Source organism: Dryobates pubescens, chromosome 12, assembly GCF_014839835.1.
Source record: "Dryobates pubescens isolate bDryPub1 chromosome 12, bDryPub1.pri, whole genome shotgun sequence".
Taxonomy (NCBI): domain Eukaryota; kingdom Metazoa; phylum Chordata; class Aves; order Piciformes; family Picidae; genus Dryobates; species Dryobates pubescens.
The window spans coordinates 17,570,995-17,591,369 of record NC_071623.1 but is presented as its reverse complement, the minus strand read 5'-3'; the positions used below and the strand labels follow the sequence as shown (position 1 = coordinate 17,591,369).

Here is a 20,375-nt window from a genome sequence, read left to right as displayed (position 1 = left end):
AGAGGTTAAGTGCACCTACAAGTAATATCTCAGCACAGCAGTTCTGCCCATACTGAGTGAAACGCAGCCATCCACTTAGAGGCTGGATTTTAGGGGAAATTTGGGGGCAAGAAGAAGCATTGCAATTAGGTGATAAGCTTTCTATTTTGATACAGCACAATCTAACCCCAAGTATTGGAAACACAAAGTACCCCAGCAGAACTATTTTACAGAACATAAATATCCCCAAATCCATTTGTCTGGGCCAAGTATTTCCTCGTTCATGTTGTCCTGCAAAGTCCATGTATCTCTCTCTGCTGTGATTTCCTGTAGGATTTTTCTTACCTTCAACCTAGAGAACAACACCCAACTTAAATCTATGTGTTGAGAGGACCCATGGTCAAATCTCAGTGTATGTCAGGGTGAGGGAGGCCAGTGCCTGGTGGAGGATGACATGGTGTAACACCCAGGCACTTCTGCACTGCCTGACCAGGGTGATGGTGCATGGGAAGGGAAGCTTCTTAGTCACACCTGGAGGGGACATCTGCTGTCTGCATACAGAGGGTGAGCAGCACAGGCCAGATGCACAGCAGCATGCAATCAATAAGTCATAGTCCTTACAGCCTTGCAGTAGAGAAAAAGCACAGGAAAAGGTAAGATAATCCTTTAATTAAATGTTTATTGCATGACTCCAGCTCTGAGGATTGAAAGACAAAATTGTCTATATTGACTTAGAATTTACATGAGCTGCTGGACAGAATGAGTGCCCTTTGATATTTAGCCTGGCTATTTCCTCTCATCTGACACTGGAGAAGTTGGTAACTCTCAGTTCTGGGCCACTCAGTTTAGGAAGGATGTTGACTTGCTGGAACGAGTCCAGAGAAGAGCAACAAAGTTGGTGAGGGGTTTGGAACACAAGCCCTATGAGGAGAGGCTGAGGGAGCTGGGGTTGCTTAGCCTGGAGTAGAGGAGACTCAGGGGTGACCTTATCACTCTCTACAACTGCCTGAAGGGAGGTTGTAGACAGACAGATGTTGGTCTCTTCTCCCAGGCAGCCAGTACCAGAACAAGAGGACACAGTCTCAGGTTGCACCAGGGGAGGTTCAGGCTGGATGTTAGGAAAAAGTTCTATACAGAAAGAGTGATTGCCCATTGGAATGGGCTGCCTGGGGAGGTGGTGGAGTCGCCATCACTGGAGGTTTTCAGGAGAAGACTTGATGGGGTGCTTGGTGCCGTGGGTTAGTTGTTTGGGTGGTGTTGGATTGGTTGATGGGTTGGACACGATGATCTTGAAGGTCTCTTCCAACCTGGTTTATTCTATGTATGTATTCTATGTATGTATTTGCCTATGATGTCATACATTTCTACTCCATCACCCAGGAAATTTTGTTTAGCAGTTTTAGTGATTCATGATCAGGATGTTCACTGCATACTTGGCAGAAGACTTCTGAAAAAAAAAAAAATGTGGATTTCAACTGCTCATTTCAGGTTTCTGGAGCCTGAGCTTATGAGATCACACATAGCACAGTAGGAGAAAATGAAAAAGAAGAACATTTCCCATATTCATCAAGGCATTTGTTAAGTGTGGTTTGGTAAAAGAGTAACTAATTAATTTCATGATATTCATAGCACCAGTAGTCATTTGCATACTGTGAGTCAATACATAGCTGTGGAGTGAATTTATCACAAAATAGCACTTTTTAACAGGAATTATTAGTTGATGAGTCAAGAGAATACATAAGCTAGCAGGGAACAAAGTCTGCTCCAAGATCAAAGATGATCACACAACGTTTTGCCAGAAAAATCTGTAGTAATGGAAGTGGGGGAAGCATCAAGCCTACCCTGCCCTGTGCTTTGACCCTTTCTGCACCAAGGTAAAATGGGTCCAAGATAGTGCCAGGCCAGGTGAGGAGAGCTGCAGAGATTGCTGCACCATATGCAGCAGCCCAGAATTTCAGCCAGGCTTTCTAGGTCAAATAAACCTCTTTGAAACATGCTTTTCAGGAACACAACCATCTCCCTTTTGACAGCAGACAACTGTATGGTATCCATTGATCCGACAATGCCTGCAAACTCGGAGAGGTAAGCCTTGCTGCAACCTGCTCTTGAAGAACAGCCAAGCCCAAAGGAAGTGGGGGTGGCTGCTGTAGACACCTTTTGTGTGGGAGGTGGGCAGCTCCCTGGAGGGAGATGACAGTAAGGATTGCATGCTGGTTTATAACACTAATGCCTACTGGTTTTGAAGACTTTGTTACTTGTTATTAAAGTAGGAGTCATTGTCTGAGGAAAAATTACTACTTTTAAGTATTTAATGGGGAACATCTGTTGCCGTCCCACACTGTTTGCTGTGAAGGATCCCAGCTCCTTTGTTTCCCCACTTCTTTATTGCTCTGCTAGGACACAAACATGACATTACTTGCAAAGAGAAGTCAAAGTCTTTGATGAGGGTGGGTCTCTTCCATGCTGGTTTTGTCCCTTCCCACATCCAAATCCGTTTCTCTTTTTCTCCTTAGCTTCCTGTTACTTATTCAGCCTGGCACTTTTAGTTTCACTCTGACTGTTTGCAGTTACTCCTTCTACTGTTATTTACTTCATTGTTTACTTCATTATTACTTACCATTGACATTACTCTCACTGACTCCACATGGCAAAGCCCCAACAGCTGGGAGGGATCAACCCAAGAGGACAATGCACAAACACAGAGCAAGAAGATGATTCCCATAAATGGAACTCCCTTCTAACATACAAAATTGCCTCAGTATCTCATTTCACAATCTATCAAGGCTTGCCAAAGATGGCATTTTAACCATGTTCATTACATGGTCATACAGCACAAGGAAGATCTCTCTGTCTTCTAGTTCAGCAGTAAATCAGGGGTTTGTGTGTTCATTAAAAAAGTGCCCATTGCATGTTTGAACTGAAAGGTTTCAAGAAAGCTGAGAACATGTTCAGATACTCTTTCCTGCTTCTCAGGTAGTAAGGATGTAAAATACATACTGCTTTCTGAGTGTTGCTAAGGTCAGCCCTCTCTGACTCTTCTAGGTCTCCATACAAAGTGATACCTGTTGCCACTGGGCAGCTCTCAGGTAAAATGACCCTTTTGAACTGAATTTACTACAGCTGAATTTTGTGACTATTTGTATGTGGAAATTATGTGATTATGATACAAGAAGGAAAGATGATGGTATTGTGGTTGTAGCTATAGCAGAATAGGAAGTGTTTGATCACAGTGTTCTGAAGGAAAGCTAAAGAAGGGGGAAAAAAAAAAAGTCCCCAGATTTCAAAATATTTGAGGGGGAGGTGGAATGACTGAGGTCCAGGGGACTTTCACAGTTCTTAGCTCTGATTTGACTCAACACCAATGATTTTCTGGGGGAAGTCTCACAAGGAATAGCCAATTGTTCTTTCAGGCCATGCAGAAGCTGTTTGAAAGCCTGTCCTGCAGTGTTTTGTTAAACTTGTTCAGCTCCCAGCAAAGTTCTGTTGGAAAGCATGACATTTGAGCCCTATGTTATTTCCAAATGGTTAAGGAGAGAACATAATTTCTCTTGTAGGCATGGTAGCTCTGAGTGTAATACATATTTAAATATACCTGACAAGATCAAAGCAGGCCTGGATGAAAGAACCCATCTAGAACAAATACCCTACTGCACAACACTGTTGAGCTCCACAGGCAGAACTGAAGTGGCTCTTCTATCATTTCTCTTTACCTGCCAGTGTCATGTTCAGGCCAGTAGCTCTCAGACACTGGAGCAGAGCGTTTTCTTGGGGCAATTCCTACAGAGCGTCTGTCTCTCCCATCTGTGCAACTCCAGTATCTGGTGCCACTCACTATGAAGCAGCCTGAGCTAGAGCCCTAGCCTGTACAGCACGGTGCTAGAGGGAGAGGCTGGCCACTGGGACAGGGGCAGCAGGAGGATAGCAGATGTCAGATGGAGACACAGTCTGGAGCAGTAAAATGGGGAGACAGATTTCCTTGGAAAAGGAGAGTACACAGAAAGAACAAGACAGAGCCAGGAGGTCTGGGGCTGTAAAATGTAGTTCACAGGAATGGGTAAGGATCTTAGGACCAGGGCAAGGCAGTTTTGCTGGTCCCATCTTGTCTTACTAATGATAATTGCAGGTCCTACCTCTTCTTTCTTAGGCTCCTGTGTTATGCAAGGAAACAGTGCCTGCTAGCACTGTCCTTTTTCAGATGGGGAGGCACAGAGAAGCGAAGCCACCCTCTGAGGTACCCACAGCTGCCGTGGTGGAAACACCTGTAGGAAAAGGGCACAGCAAGGCAGTTTAGGAGGATATGCAAGGATGACAGAGGCAACAGTGGTAACCTTGTGCATGTAGAGAGCAAAAAGAACAAAGAAGTCAGGAAATAGGGAAGAACTTCATCACAGTAAGATTTTTTACAAACCATAAACAGGTTCCACACCAGTGATTGCCACTGTTGCTCAAAGGAGGCAGTCAAAGCCAAGGGATTCACGTGACTAGTGGGAAAGAAGCTTTCTCCTAAACAATGTCCTTATTGTAACAAACTCTGTAGGAACAGCATCACTCTTCTGCTCCAGGAGTACACTACTTGCTTTTTCAGCTCAGAGAAGGTGAGGTCTTAACTGGAGCGTGTGTCTCTGGCTGGTGCAGGCAACCGATAGTCATTTGCCCCAACATGGAGAAAGACTGGCATAAAAGGCCAGGGCTGTGCCAGGGAATGCCACTGTGTTACACAGCTGGGAAGCTGATTGAAGGGCTGCCTGGAAAATAGGCCTTTTTTTTTTCCCACCTAGAAAATCTACTGCCTTTTTTTTTCCCCTAACATGAAGCTAACCGTATATTTTTATAAGACCATGTATGACTTTTCACACTCTCCCAGGGCCCTCATTTTTCACCCCAGCTGACAGCACATGGCTCTGCTTTGTGCAGAGCACAGCAAACTGTCAGCAAGGACTTTCTTCCCTCCCTGCATTTTATAAAGCAAGGATTTCCAAAGATCTAAGCTGAAAAGGGCAAGAAAAATTCTGGTGGTAGATTGCCAAAGCCTAAGACAGAGACTGCTATGGAAAGAGGAGGAAAGTTGAAGTGAGTGTGATGGAACTAATGTTCCTTGGTATCTGTTTCTCTTTCACATGGGTTGTCATTAATCTTGAGCATTCCTGACATTTTGCTGAGAGTAGGAAGAATAAACAGAGGGGGAAATTGTTTCTCTTCATTAAAAAAAGGTAACATCTCTGTTCTTCACTTCTCAAACAACTCTGCCTGCGTGGTTCTGCTTCCCAAAGCAACTTGTACAAGTACATGCCAAAAAACAAGCGGTCACCCCAATTTTCATAGTAGTGGGAAGTTATGCACCTCTTTTCAGCAGTCTCCCAGGCAGCTGGAAAAGAATGACTCATGTTTGAGTGGAACAAAGGTTGTAAAAGGTGAGACTGGAAAATACTGTCCTTTGGGAGGAAAATATAAGCAGTGGCTCTTATCCAGCAGAGGAGATATCCACTGCAGTCTTCCTACGAAACTGTTCTTCATTTCCTGGCTGTAGGCATGGGAGACATTTGGAATTAAAAAAAAATATTATTCCAGTGAGCATCTTTTGGAAGCAGCAATGACCTCTGTGTCGCCATAGGGTCAACTGTCTGCAAGGCAAAGGCAGGGCTCCAGCTGGCTGGTTCTGAGCTTGTGGGTCCCTTGCATCACGTGCTGCCCCTCCTCCTGTGGCCCTGGACCAGAAGGTGCACAACTGTCTGAGCAGAGCATCAAGTCCCTGGTGGCAAACCCTTCCTTCTATCTAGGGTGTTCAAACTCCAACCCATTCAACGGACCTCTTCTCCCTCCTGACAGCAGAAAGGCTCTGGTCTGCATCTTTGTGATGGAACAGGCTCAAAACTCACAGTGTTGTGGCTGTAATTAGTAGGATTCAGACACTCTGCAATATTGCTGGAGATGCCAATTAAATGAACAAAGCCTACTAGCAGCACACTCTTGAGAAATAAAACTGAAGTCTCTGTTTCTGATAGCGCAGAGAAAAGAGAAATTGTGGACCTCAAGTGAGCCTAATCCACCGTGGTCCTAAACAGAGAGGAGATACAATTGGGGACTTTAGTCCTACAGTTCCAAAGTTAGGGCAGCAAAGCACATAGCACTTCAAGATCTCACCAGGCACGTAACCTGAAAGAACATGAGATGTGCCAAGCTTAGCCCCAGTTGCCTCTGCATTCCTGTCTCTGGCTTGCTCTGGTGTGTCCTTCAATACAAGTATCCTCTCATCCCTGGGGAACTGGAGAGGGAAACCCAAAGAAAGCAGTGCCTGCCTGGGATGGAAGCCAGCAAGTGGAGAGAACTTGCCACTTGCCACTCCTTGCTCAGCAGCCTCAGTGCTGAGGAAGCCTGCCAGCATGTATCAGAGCAGCTTGGCCAAGATGAGGCTGTAGGCAGCATCTTTACCTCCCACTTCACTCGCCACCCAGTTACTCGCCTTTTCAGCTAAGAAGCTCTCTAGCACTTGCATGGAGGAAAGCCTAGGGTCTCTCCCCAGGAATATCAGCTTGCAGCAGGAGAGCTAGCTCAGCCAAGACATCCTGTGTAGTAGTCACTTGCTAGAAGGGTCTACATTTGAATCACAACTAACCCTGCCTTGACCACCACTGAGCCCCCCACAAACTGCACCAGAGCTTCACAGGGACCTCTTTTTGCCCCTGAATGATCAAATACACAAGGTCTTGTGAATATTGCTACTGGTAAACTGTCTGAATCTTATTCTGAGATCTCTCCCTTCTCCGTCTGGAGGCATATTCATGCTTGCATCTCAGTCAAGAATGAAGAGGCAGAGACTGTGAGAGAAAAATCCCCCTTCCCACCTGCCACTTCTTACAGGCATCCCATGTGGATGCATGCATTGGAACATAGACAAGTGCTTCAGAATTACTCACCTGAGTGGGGATTTGCATGGGACAGCTCAAATTAGCCTGAGATATCATTCAAATTTGGAGTTTGATATGACATGATTCACAGGTGTGGGCCTGGGCTTGAAGCACACACCTTCCTGAGGCTTATGTCCACCTGGCTGTTTGTGGTTTTAAAACTCCTCTGACTGCCCACATCCAAATGACAGAAAGTGAAATACAGACAGGAGTCCAAGCCAGAGGCACAAGAATACGTGAGAAAGAGACCATGTGTCAGGAATTCACCAGCCTGATGCTGGCAGGGAAAGGCAGACACCCACGTCCTCCCAGCCTTGCTTGGCCACAGCAGAAAAGATTGGAGGAAATGAGCCCACCCCCACAACCCCATGCACTCCATGCTTGCACCCAGTTGAGGCTGGCAGGATGGAGAGGGAAGCTGGAGAGGGTAGGTGAATGGAGGTGGCTTGCCATCCATGATCCCTGCAGGTAAGATGGGAGAGGAAGAGTCACTGCTGAGCAGGGTGATGTGAAGCAGAGGGTGGTGCCAGTGGGTTATAAACCATCTGTGGCAGTGCATGAGCAACCTGATCCGCTCCAGTGTGTACCTGGCCCCTTCTGGCAGGGAAGATGTGTGCTCACTGCCAACCCTCTGATCTGGCCACGGCGGGAGTCACAGGAAAAAGTGCTGCTGCCATGTTCCCCTGCACCTGCTTTCTGTCCAGACCTGCTCGAGATGGGGCTGCCAGGAGGGAGAGCAAAATGGCTCCTTGCTCGGTGATGCCCTGGCCAAGCTCCCTGCTGAGCTTGGCAAGGGCCAGCAGACAAGGAGCCAAAGTCCCTTTGCCCGCAGCAAGCACAAGAATGAGCTGCGGGAAGCCCGGGGAGGTCTGAGCTGGCTCGTCTCCTGCATGGCATTGCCCTATTGCAGCACCTCATGGAGGGTGGGTTTCTAATTTTCATGTGTCAGCTCTAAAACACCCCAAGCCTTGTGCAAAATTCTGACTTGCCATACGCCTGCCTTTGCAAACGTTGTGCATTCATGGTGCCAGTGTGGGGTGAGCTGGCAAGGGGGTTGCTGTTGGCTTTTGGGTTGCCGCAGGCAGGAGCTGGAGGCTCTCAGGAAGGTGCAGAGATTGCGGCTGCCCATGCTACATGCAGCAGGATCTCCTTCTTGCAGAGCGAATCGCAGCAAAACAAATGAAGCAACAGAGAGAGAAGGTAGCTGCACGCACCTGGTGTATCAGCCCTGCCCAGGGGCATAAAAAAGTAGACGACAGAGGACAATGAAGGGAGCAAAAGAACACCTAGCCCTCCTGCTTAACAATGTGGTAGACCATCAAGATTGAACTATATCAGAATGACGTCTCCTTTTCTTCAGAATCAGGAGCCAGGAGAGTTCTTCCTCTTGGAAAGGAAGAGGGCAAAGAAATGGATCTTTGTCTCTTTAAGATGAGACAAACTGCCACTCTTAGTCGTATATCTTTACTGCACCCTAGGGTTATAAAAACATACATCTTCATTTTGAAAGTCTTTTATTACATCCATAAACATAAGATTGCAGCTGACTGTTCCCTGGATGGGAATGTCCTAGTACTCCAGTTGAGTTTTGACAGGGGGAGGGAGTGAAAGTAAGATTGGCTTTTTTTTTTTTTTTTTTTTTACTGGAACAGTGTTTATAGGAAACTTGTCAGTCTCTGGCATGCTACAGCCACTGTCAGAGAGCTGAGCAGCATCGAAGTGAAAGGACACGGGTTGCTCTGCTTATTTTCACTGTTGGACTCGGGTACCACCCCAGGTGCTGCACACGGTAAGCTCTCCTCCTGTCTTAATTAGGACGTAGTGTTTGCTTTGTTTCAGTGCTTGAGCTTTCCAAGGGGGTGCGTGAGAAAACGGAGAGACGGGTCTCTGTGGAAAGTACCAATGCCTTCATTTGCTCTGCGAGCCACTCAGCTGGGAGTTGGATCACAGCAAAATAAACAAACCAAAACAAAACAAAAAAGGGAACTGGATCAGAGACTTTCAGAGCACAGAGCGCTTGATCCAGTTTAGATACACAGCTGTAACACCCAAATTGTTTTGACCAGCAAAGCCAACGCTCATGACAAAGACTTCTGGCACTGCCAATACCTGAGGAACTGCAAATCGTTTCAGCAGGTACAAGAGCTATTGTTTAGAAATACAGTGCAAACATTGAGCTGTATTTCTCTCTCCTGTGTCTTGCCTAGGCGATTGCACTTGTGAGGCATTGTGGTCCTCCTGGCAAGTGCAAGAAGTCTCTTCAGAAATGCCACCAGGGTATTGCTAAGCAGGGTATGAGTGGGTGTTCTATAATCTGCGGCATGTATGTGAGAGCATGCAATGTTTCCGCACCTTCGGCATGAAAAGCCAGGAGTACATCCACATTGCAGGTGTAAGAACGGCTGCACCACAGCGCAGTTTAAATCAGCTGGTGGGGGAAAGTGGGAGCGATCTCAAAATAGCAGGTCCAAGCTCAGCAAAGGTGATTTATACTTCTCCTGACTGTGTGAGTACAGTGTAGATATATTGAAAGACAGGAAAACATTGGTGTTGTACTTCTTCCTTTTAGGACCTAAAGTGTACTGTCCCTTAAAATCTAAGGGCTTGTTTTAAGGACTCGTTTGCTTTTCCCTCTGTTATTTCCTGCAGTTGTGATGGTCTCAGGAAGGGGGCTGAGGCTTCACGGGGCTGCCTTTCCCGAGTTGGCTGTAGCACCTGAGCACTGGAGCTGGCAGTGGGAGGTGGGCGGTGGGAGGTGGGCGGTGGGAGGTGTGAGTGCTCCCAGTGCAGCTACTGCTGCAGCAGCTCAGACAGTGACAGGATCCTGATGGGATCCCTGCATCAACTTTGTCCAAGTTATGCTCTCAAGGGCAAGTGGGTTGGGAAATTTGTGCCGTGCTGTGTCCGTCCCACAAACCAGAAAAGGTAGACTTCATTTTGCCTGGGCAATCATTTTGGCATCTCCTGCTTGCCTGAGGTTTATGCATTGTGATATGATCCCCATGAATTTCCAGCAAAAAATTCTTCTCCAGGATGATGTCCCAGCCTAAATCTGAAAGGCAAGCTGAGGTTTTTTTGTGTTTATAAGCTGTTGTTGTGTTGTTCGTGGGCACCCTGGCAGAGTATGCTGATGGTGCAGAAGGCGTCTTTGCGAGCCAAACCTTTCAGAAGTGGGCAGTGATTCTGGGTGTCTCAACTAAGAGAGTGCTGCTTTTAAACAAGTCCCAGCTCAGAGATCCAGCACCCCTGAAAACAAATTCTGAGAAACCTTGACTGTAATCTCTGGGCACAGGACAGCAGGTGAGATGAGGAGTCATTCCCAAACACTGTCACTGTTCAAAGGACCAGAATGGCTTTTTGGCCAAATGCCTTGCCGTGAGATCTGGAAGTCTGTGGATACCACTCTGCAGGGGGTTGAGGACATTGCCTTTCCTCTGTCATTTTCTGTTATGCCTCCTTCCTATTTTTTCATTATTTTTTTCAGAGAAAGAAGAACTGTTCCAGAATTTACTGGGACAGATTGCTGAACAGTTCTCCAGGTAAGAAGCTGACCATCATTATTAATTTAAAATACTGTTTCTTTTATCAGCTTGAAGTAAACTTGTTACAGAAGACAAAGAGGCATGTAAGATCTCTTTCAAATCCCACTCTTGCTGCCAAATTTAGGCCTAGTACACATGTTATTCCCTGCTGGCTGCAATATGGTAGCTTAAACCAAAAGTAATTTTGGTGATTATCTTTGACCTAAAAAAGAAATTAAGGAATTAACAGAAGTGCTCTTACTGTGCTCCTCCCCTCTTAGGAAGCAAAAGAAATGCTTCTTTGTCGAAAAGTTCAAATTATATGATTTGTTTCATTTTTCCCTCTATCACCCAAACATGACTCTCCTCTGAGAAGTCTTCTCAAGAGCTGTATAGCTGTTTATTTCATTCCAGCTGGTTTCAGTAAGGCAGATCAGTGCCAGCACAGCAAATCACCAATGTAACTCAAGAGAAGGAGGGCTTCAGAGCACGCATGCAGACACCAAGATGCTGCTGTTACACAAAACATCATCAATTTAATTATGCTTCCCTGTAGGGGTACAATAACAAGTCACTTTTGAGAGAGTGGCTGATGAAGTGTTGCAGAGCCCAAGTACATTCCCAGGGCCATAACAAAATCATTTTTCTGAAAATTAAACTTGAGTGTATTTTCTGTCCAAATTTTAGCATTCCCATGGAAAATTTACTTTTTCTTGTGGCAACCGTAGTTGGACAGAGCAATTCTCTGAAAAATATACTCCTCTCTAGCAAAAATGCTTTGCACCTAGGATAGAGATGGCAGTAAATGTATGAGATTGATACATGAGAGTTTTCTTTCCAGGGTTTTTAAAATCAACGAGCTGAAAACGGAAGTAGCTAACCACTTGGCCATGCTGGAGAAAAAGGTTGAATGTGAGTGTCCCTTTATTCATTCTGCAAGGGGAAATGGTGCTTCAGAATCACCCCCACCTCACTCTCCTCCCTGTACTCCTGGTCTGTCCCGCTCCTTACAGCCCTTCTGCTTTCTACAGTTGCTTATGTTTTGGCCAGTCTTGAAGCCAAAAGGGCCCTGGATAGCCCAGAGTCAGGCATGGGAAAGATAGAGCCTATGGTAGCACCCACTGAGAGAGCAAGGCTGGGGAGGGACATCTGGTGTTGCAGGTATCTGGAGCACCTCCTGCCCTTCCCTTTGAGGGGCTGTTGAGTACCACTCCCTGCCCTCCACCTCCAAGCTCCCTGGCCTGACCTGCCATGCCCTCGCATGCCCCCAGCCCCATCTTCCTGTCACCTTCCCAGCACGCAGGGGTGACCTCTATGCCTCTGCACAGGCACTCCCTGCACAGGTCTGCTCCCTTGACAGACATGGGGCACTTGCTGCTGTGTTTTGTCATTAATGACAGGAGGGTAACAAAGGTCCTTTCCTTCTGTTTTAAGTCAGACACTTGCATGGGTCAAACACATCTTGCAGAGAGACTTTCTTCTTTCAGAAAGGCATTTACTGCATGTGAAAGGGTCAGGTTGGACCTCACGGCTGACTGCGGACCAGAACTTAGGGCTGGCTGTGTTTCTGCTTGGTGCCATGCAGCACAAGTAGAGCACAAACAACAGAGCATTCATAAACAGGCAGCAGAGCATGTGTTCCCATGCAGCTGGGGGTAGGTCTCATTGTCTCACAGAATGTTAAGGGCTGTAAGGGACCTCATGAGATCATCCAGTCCAACATCCCTGCCAGAGCAGGATCACCTATACTAGATCACGCAGGAACACATCCAAGTGGGTTTTGAATATCCCCAGAGAGGGAGACTCCACAACCCCCCTGGGCAGCCTGTTCCAGTGTTCTGTCACCTTCATGGTGAAATAATTTTTCTTCCTGTTTCCATGGAACTTCCTATGCCTCAACTTTCACCCATTGCCCTTTGTCATTGGGCATCACCAAGAAGAGCCTGACTCCATCCTCTTGGCACTCACTCTTTATGTATTTATAAACATTAATGAGGTCACCCCTTGGTCTCCTCCTTTGCAAGCTAAACAGCCCCAGCTCCCTCAGTCTCTCCTCATAAGGAAGATGTTCCACTCCCTTAATCATTTTCGTGGCTTTGCACTGGACTCTTTCAAGGAGTTCCCTGTCCTTCTTGGACTGAGGAGCCCAGAACTGGACACAATATTCCAGATGTGGCCTCACCAGGGCAGAGTAGAGGGGGAAGGGAACCTCTCTTGACCTACTAACCACCCCACCTCTAATACACCCCAGCACAGCATTGGACTTCTTGACCACAAGAGCACGTTGCTCACAGGCCAGTGACTTCTGGGCTGCAAACATGGGGCTTCACCCTTTGCTGGCCGTACTGCCTGACAAACTATGTGGCATCAATTCCCTTGTTTGCCCAGTGTGTTAACAGCAACACAACCATATTCATTTACTGGGCAACAGCCAAGTTCATCTGGTCAAAGAGCTCCTTTTCTGGGTTTTGTTGCTGCTGTTGTTTATTTTTTTCCTCTCACACAGTGTTGGACTTGTTTTTCAGTATATTATGAGGAAGACAGGTCTCAGAAAGGCAGGCAAGGGGTATGAATAAGGCACTGTCACCCATCTCTGTTTTGACACCAAAGGCCACATGTTTGCTTTAAGTTAGGAGCAGGCAGAATCTTCCCCAGCACTACAGCTGCAGAAAGCACTTTCTCACTAGAGCTGTTTTGGGAGGGGAAAGAAAAAAGACTGTTCCTGGTTCATGGAAGAAACTGTTTTCTTGAAACTTCCCCTGACCAGAAGCTACCTTGACCCTGCAGCTGCTCAGTGAGACTGATGCCTTTGTCAGCAGGGAGAGGAAAAAAATGTCCTTATTCAAAGAGCAGCTGCAGGGGAATCTCTCCCTGAGGCCATCCCGGATGCAGGCTCCCACTGCAGTGGGAGCCCTCCAGCAATAGCTGTAGAGGAGGCACCCTGCGGCGTCCCTACCCACAGCGCAAACCTCCGCAGGTCCTCCCTGTTTGCTTGGCTTCCATTTTTCCCAAGGTTCCACTGAATCATTCTTTTGTCCAAAAGAAAGAGGGGGGGGGGGGGGGGGAAACCAACAAAAAGGAAAGAGGAAAAAAAAAAAAAAGGATAGAGAAAAAAATCTGAAGAAGAAACAAAATCAATTTAGTTACTCTGCACTTTCTGTGAAACTGCTGACGAACTCCAGTCGTCAGACCTAGAAGCCATGGTCCAGAGCAAACAAAGCAAGTGTTCCTGTGGGTCTTCCTATCCCCTTGACAGCTCAGGCAAGCAACTATCCCAGCCAACTAGGGGATGCTTTGGCCCCTGAATCCCCTGACAACGCCTTGGGATCCCTGGCTGCACCCCGCACACATGCTGCCTTTCAGCACTGGCAGCCTGCAGCAGTGGAGAGAGATGATGGAGATTTGCATGCTGCTCCTGGCAGGGAAGAGTTGAACATTTGCATTCTCCAGCATTTTATTGCTATTGAGGGAACAGCCTGTCCATACCTGCCATGCAGGTGAACAGAATTCACTGGTCCTCAGATGAGGCTTCCTTCTCTAAGTGGGTCTCAGGGCTGATGGAAATCACAGCAAATGTAGCAATTTGCTTCCATTCTCCCTGAGCTCTTCTGATCCCTTCTCCAGCAGCCTCAGCCTGTGGGAAGGAGCTCCCTGGGTTGCCTGCCTACAAGAGCACTCATCTACTTGAAACTGGACTTCCAGAATTTCCAATAGAGCCAGATCTGTAACATTTTGAAAGAATCCCAGGCTTTCACATTTAGAAAGCAGAACTGTGAGAAAAAGGATGTCTGACTTCTGTACTTGAGCTGGATTCACAGAGGTTGCTTTAAGAGCCATGTTTCAGTGTTGGATTCAGTCCAAGGATTTCTTTAGACAGCACAGGGTCTTTTCAGAAGGTATTTCTTGCTGCAGGATAATATAATGAGACCTTAATCAGTGCACATGACAAGGCCATTTATCATTTACAAGCCAAATGTGAATAGAATTGTGCTTTTATTTTGCCTGTTCTCCTACCTCCTTCAGAGATCCCTTTTCTACCACTTTCACATGTGATCTCTAGGATTTCTTCCCTAGAGGGGATATGTGTGTGGGGATAAGTGCTCATGACAGCCCTACATCTGTACCTCTCATAAAATGTTCTCAGCTTCCTTCCTGTTACTGTCCAGGGACTGCATCACATGGATGTATTTTCAAGGAGCCAAATTTTACAAATTATTTTTAAATCCCATCTAAAGCTTGTGACTTCCCCTTGGAAAATGTGTCCATGCGGGGCAAGTACTGGGGGAATGCTTTATCCCATGGCTTGACTTTCTCTGCTCCAGTGTTTGCACAGCAGCCCACACATGAACAAGGAAGTTGGCAAAAACCCTTTACAATTTGTGAGCATCTCACACCTACATAATTATGTAAATTCTCTGCTTCCCTGGAGAGGTTTTGGAAGCAAACTAAAGATACAATATGAGGAAATGTCCAGGGCTGCCATTTTGCACCATAATTCGTCTTCTCTCTGCAGTTGCCTGCCTCACTACACTGTCAGTCTGCTAAGTCTGTGTTTCACTCACTGCTTCCAATAGGCACAGGCCACCACTTAGGCTGTTTGGCACAAACTTGTTCCAGATGAATACACAAGGGTGGTACATAGCAGCACAGGGCTTGGAAGTCAGCTGCAACTCATCAGCAGCAGTTGAACAAAGAATCTGTAAAAATGCAGCCATATATCCAGACTGAAGACATTGAATAAGCAGGACAGCATCTTGCCTGTATCACCACATTGTGATCACCCAAAGAAATTGCTTGTAACAATGCTAGACACAAAAAACCCTTTAATTTGGAGTTGGAATATTTGGTGGGGGGAGGGTGGGGTGTAACTCTGTAATCAAACATAAACCGAACCCCTGTATCTTTCCTTTGTGGTTTTTTTGACTTAGTCCATACACCTCTTTTATTTATTGCTTTTTTCCCTTTCCCAGTTGCAACAGCAATCATTGTTGTTACTGGCATAAGGAAAACAAACTGACGTCTCTGATTATCTACGGAGTTGTGTCCTTCCAAGGGCATTTTTTATCACTTAAATACTACCCTCCAGATCAGTGCAATTTTTACTATTAGGTTTTTTTCTAAGACAGTGATTGAAAGCTGAGGGTAGGATTGCACATTCCCTTGAGTTCCCCTGAACCACAGCTTGTCCATACAAACAATGAGTTCAGTAAAGAAATGAGCTGTGAAACGATTGCATATGAATGACGTGTACTTAGTAAATGATGCTGTATTATGTCCTTGAGCATGCTGATAACTCAATGAAAGGTGAAGAAAAGGGAGAATATTCTCCTACTTGCTCTGCCTTGGGTTCTCAGGGCTGCATGGAATGAAGTGTATTGTTGCATAAAAAGGCAATCAAACTTTTTGCCTCGTGGCTTTCACAATTACATGCAGAAGAGAATATAGGATTTGTGTGTGTGTGCATGCCACATGCAGAAATAACCTTTGGTTACAACATTGACTGGCAAAACGAAGTGACAGCTCTTCAATAGCTACAAAAAAATAAAATCAATCACTAGAGTAAAACTTTTTAACATTTCTCTCTCTCCTGCATCCTCACTTTGGTTTCCTCTCTAACTAGTAGTGCTTCTCAGAGCTCCTTAATGCTCTGCATGAACTTTCAAATTAAACCCTTTTATCTTAATGGGAATTCTAATCCTGGTGGGACGTGTTTGCCTCGCTGCGCTTATCATCCCATCATGGGAAGGGATTTTTTTCGCTCAGGATTTCCTTTGATTTGTATTCTACAGCAGAGAAGCGAAAGCATCAGAACAGCTGACTGCTGCTGACTGTCGTGGAAAAGCTGGGATGTTATAGCCATTCTGTGAATTAAAATACTGTAGCTATTATCTAAAATTGGCAGCAGAGAGCTCCTAGGGGTTTTTGAGATATGTTGCTTTGGCAGCACCTGCGTATCTGAGAACTGGGGCAGACTGTAAGAGCTTGCTGGCTCACTGGATAACCCCACTGTGGAAGCCCTTTGAAATTTTGCACAATTGTGAAATGAGATCCTTCAACTTTTGCCATGGTAACGTGTCTGTTGTTTTCCTTTGTTGACAGTGGAAGGCCTGAAAGTGGTGGAGATTGAGAAATGCAAGAGCGACATTAAAAAGATGAGGGAGGAAATGGCAGCAAGAAACAGCAGGTAAGTTCTGCTTTGGACCTAACTAAAGAAATAACATTTGGTTTCAAACTCAAATGCAGCTTTTCTGCAGACTTGAGTTACCTTCTGGGCTTAGAAGTACAAGAAACCAATAACCACTAAGGACAGTGGCTTTAATTTACCACTTGAAGATCTATAGCCATTCAGCAATTAAAGTAACTCAGGCCACAGGAGCAGAGGAAAAAGGTTTTGCAAATGACTTATTTTTCATCATATAGAATGAGAATTCTTCTTCCAGATTTAGTGTTAGAGAGGGAATGGGAAAAGAACTTCTGCATAGTCTAGTGTTTGGTTGGGAACCAGCTAACACTCAAACCAACTCCAATATATTCTGGGGAAATATCAAATAAATAGGTAGCAGCTCTTCTAATTATGACCTCATGCTACCATAAAACATCCATTTCAAATTCAGCAAAAAACTGGGACATTACTTTCTGATGCAAGGCTCACTGTGATTCTGAAGCTTGGTTTAGCTGGAATTAAAACAGCAGGGGAAAAAAAGAAAACTCATGTTTAACGGTACGCAGTCTCAGCTGGACAGCCTGCCCCCTCTGTCACTGAAGTACCCCACTAGGACAAGCAAATCATCACTGTGAGATTGTGAACACTTCTGGGAAGGTTGCTGAAAGGGATATACTGCATTGCTCAAAGTGTGGGTGAAAGGGATTTTTCTCAGCAAACGTGAGTATGCTGTCTTGACAACCACTCTCTTTTTCTTTGTTTGAGGTCAAATTCTCTGACTTTCAATCAAAGCTATTTTCTATTGAGGGCAATGGGAGATTTGCTAAAAGAATTAGTTTTTATCATCACTTGCTTTCACACATTTTACTCTCCAGATATGTCAGGAGGCACAGTGTTATACATTCCTATTAGGTCTAAGGCCAAATTCAGCTGTCATACTAGCATAAATGCAAAGCAACATTATTTAACCTCACATCTGCTCCAGATTTACACCAGTAGGATGGATTGCAGCTCGCCTTGTGACTTGCATTGTTTCTCGGTCAGGTGTGTGGGGAAATCCCATCAGAAAAATTAGAGCTGATACTGGCAACTAATGCAAAACCATGTATGCTGATTTGCACTGGGGGAATAATGTATGTGGCCCTACATGTGTCTTTACTTTTCCTCAACTGCTGTAGGGAGCTGAGAAAGCTTCGTTTACAACTATAGTGACGCACAGGCAGACAGGGAATTAAACCCCCAAAAAGTTGCAGCCACTCCATGCTCGCCTGGTTGCCGCCACACGCCATCAGGAAGTAGGAGATTGTCCCAGCAGAAGCCATGACTCATTCCTGTCCCAGACCTTGTCACCTTACAATCTGTATTTTGTAGTATAAACAACAATCTAGTAACAAGAAAAACAGGAATGCAGAGTGCTTCATCTACCCAGTGCGGCCAGCTCCCACTGAGGTGTAGTCTTCACTGGGGGCTCCTAGTGAGATAAGCCAGCTGCCAAAAGCCAGGCGCCAGCAAGCGGAGCGTTGCTGGAAAGCCGTGTAAAAGTGGGTGTGGTGGTCAGCAGCAGCGAGCGCTGGGCGCAGACACCGAAGATAGCTCTTTTTGAGCATAGCTGCTTTCACTGAAGCAGGAGCCTAACTTGCCCTGCTCAGCCTCACTTTGGGCCGTATCAGTGTGGCAGCTACTTGTCACAGCTATTCTTGGATACCTTGAGCTCTTTTGGTTGCCCTGAGCTAGGACTTCCTGTTCCCAAGTGCACAAAAATTCCTTCTTACACAAAAGTCTGCCCACGATTGTCTGTACCCTAAGGGCACCTTTTTTTTCTTTGCTGTAAGTCTGAGGAGAGGATGCTCCTTGATGGTTGGCTGTTAAGGGTGACCCCATCATGAGCTGCTGAGCAATGAGCTGTGATTCCAAGTTCCCAAGTGCCCACTTCTCAGCAAGTGCCATGCTGCCAGCCCTTGGTGATTCTAGCATAGGGATGCTTTACCCCAGAGTGGCTGAGTAAATTGTCTCCCATTGGTGTGAGGTACCAGCACTGGGGGTGCGGGAGACGTGAGCAAAGGAATCCCAGGGCAAGGGAAAATGTTTTTGTTCCTGCTTAGACTTGTCATCCCTTGTGCAGCATTGTTTGCTAAATAATGTGTTACAGCTGCAATCAGGCATCACTTCTAAATTTAATTGATGTGGATGGGTATATGTGAGTATGTGTATTCCTTCCAAAATGTCACAGCACACAGCTGTATTCCTGTGTGTTCCCATACTTTGACATTTGCTGTTACATTACCAAATGACAGAGTAAGGATGAACAGCGAGGTTTGCAAAAGTCATCGCACAGTCAGTTGTGCATCTTCTCTTCAGAAGAGCAAAGCAGCCTCACTTGCATCTCCTCAAATGGCTGCTTTTTTATTTAGTTATTTATTTTTGCACTCACCGTTGACAGATGCTAATAACATTATGGTGTCATTTAAAATCACTATAATTTGCAGAAACAGTTTTGCATTGGTAAAGGTCTAATGCATCCTGGCTCTAGTATGTTCCCCAGTGTGGTAGGATGAAGGCTTTGATGTCTTGCTGCAGCTTGGAATCAGACAGTTGGCTGACCCTCAATTGACCCTGGCAGCCAGCTCCAATTAGGGCACAGAATGCCCCAGTCTCACTATTTTTATCCTATTAATACCCCTCAGAGTGGAGGGTTTGAGGAAACAGCTTTAGAAATTATTAAGACAGCTTCTCACCAATTGAGAGTATCCTTAAACAGGCAGTTGAAGCCAGGTGACCACCAGAAACTGTGTGATGACAGGATTTGTGTCAGGATTTTGTCCTGACAAAATTTGTTGTCAGGATTCAGATGACATCATAAGAAATTATAGCAGACATCAGCATTAAGAGGGGAAGGAAAAGAGAGATTCAGTGTTAAGAAGGGAAAGAAAAAAGATCAACTCCCAGCAGAGAAGAAAAGCACTAAGAAGAGATGCAGTACAGAATATGTGAACTAATTTTAGAAGGGACAACCAAAGTAAATGGAGTATTTTGCCCAGGTTCTTCTGGTGTTTCTTTTAACTACATTGGACAAGAGGCTTGAAAAATGAGAATGGATAATCCAAATGTTAGGGCTACAGGGATAAATGCAAAATACAAGTTGATCAACCTCACATAAGAGTTATGAAAGTCCATGTGACCCATGTTGCGTTCAAGTGTCATGACTGCCACTGGTGATGTCACAGAGCTCTTAGGTCTGTTGTGCATTTTGTGGCTGTAAGGCAAGAAACTGCTCTGGCTGTGCAATGCAGCAGCCCAGATGTTCTGCAAAGCTAGTAAGGCTGGTGTGCACCTCCTGCTTCTAAGGTCTTCTGCTCAGATAAGATGACATCAGCTTAGCTTTTCCACATGCAAAGAAAAAAAGAGCAGATAACAGGTGCTGGTGTTAATAACTAGGCAAGTGTTAATGATGTCTAACTGCTGGCCATGACTCCAGGACTGGGGAGTCAAGCAGACTGTGTCTGATGAGCCTATGCCTCATTGATACTGTCTTGCCTAAAGGGCATCAGGCAAGATGGTCATGCCATCAAAACAGATGGTCTTGTGCAAGCTTATATGAGGCCTGGAGCTGGGCTGCAATAAGCCATAGGCTCAGTAGGTGCCTACAGTAGTAAATAAGCATGGGCATGCTGGTGCTGGTGCTCTGCATGGCCTCTGGCAAGAGTCTGCTCTCCTCAAACAGCTATGCCTGCAACAGACAGCAAGCTGATCACTGAAAGGAAAGTTAGTTGGTTTAAACAGAAGTGATTTGGTATCCATGGATACAGG

At 45.7% G+C, this 20,375-nt stretch overlaps 1 protein-coding gene across 3 annotated transcripts in view; it reads left to right on the top strand.

The window, feature by feature from the left end:
- The window catches only part of PDE9A (phosphodiesterase 9A), a 50,683-nt gene that overhangs the window by 13,046 nt on the left and 17,262 nt on the right, over positions 1-20,375 (top strand). Inside the window, exons 3-7 of one of the 3 annotated variants that reach the window (XM_009905821.2) lie at positions 1,984-2,061; positions 3,022-3,065; positions 10,369-10,423; positions 11,247-11,317; positions 16,505-16,589. In XM_009905821.2, the coding sequence (XP_009904123.2) occupies positions 1,984-2,061; positions 3,022-3,065; positions 10,369-10,423; positions 11,247-11,317; positions 16,505-16,589 (333 nt within the window). Of the gene's footprint in view, positions 1-1,983; positions 2,062-3,021; positions 3,066-8,543; positions 8,674-8,881; positions 9,021-10,368; positions 10,424-11,246; positions 11,318-16,504; positions 16,590-20,375 lie in introns of those variants that run through there. The other 2 variants (XM_054165835.1, XM_054165834.1) reach the window with 2 other exon arrangements.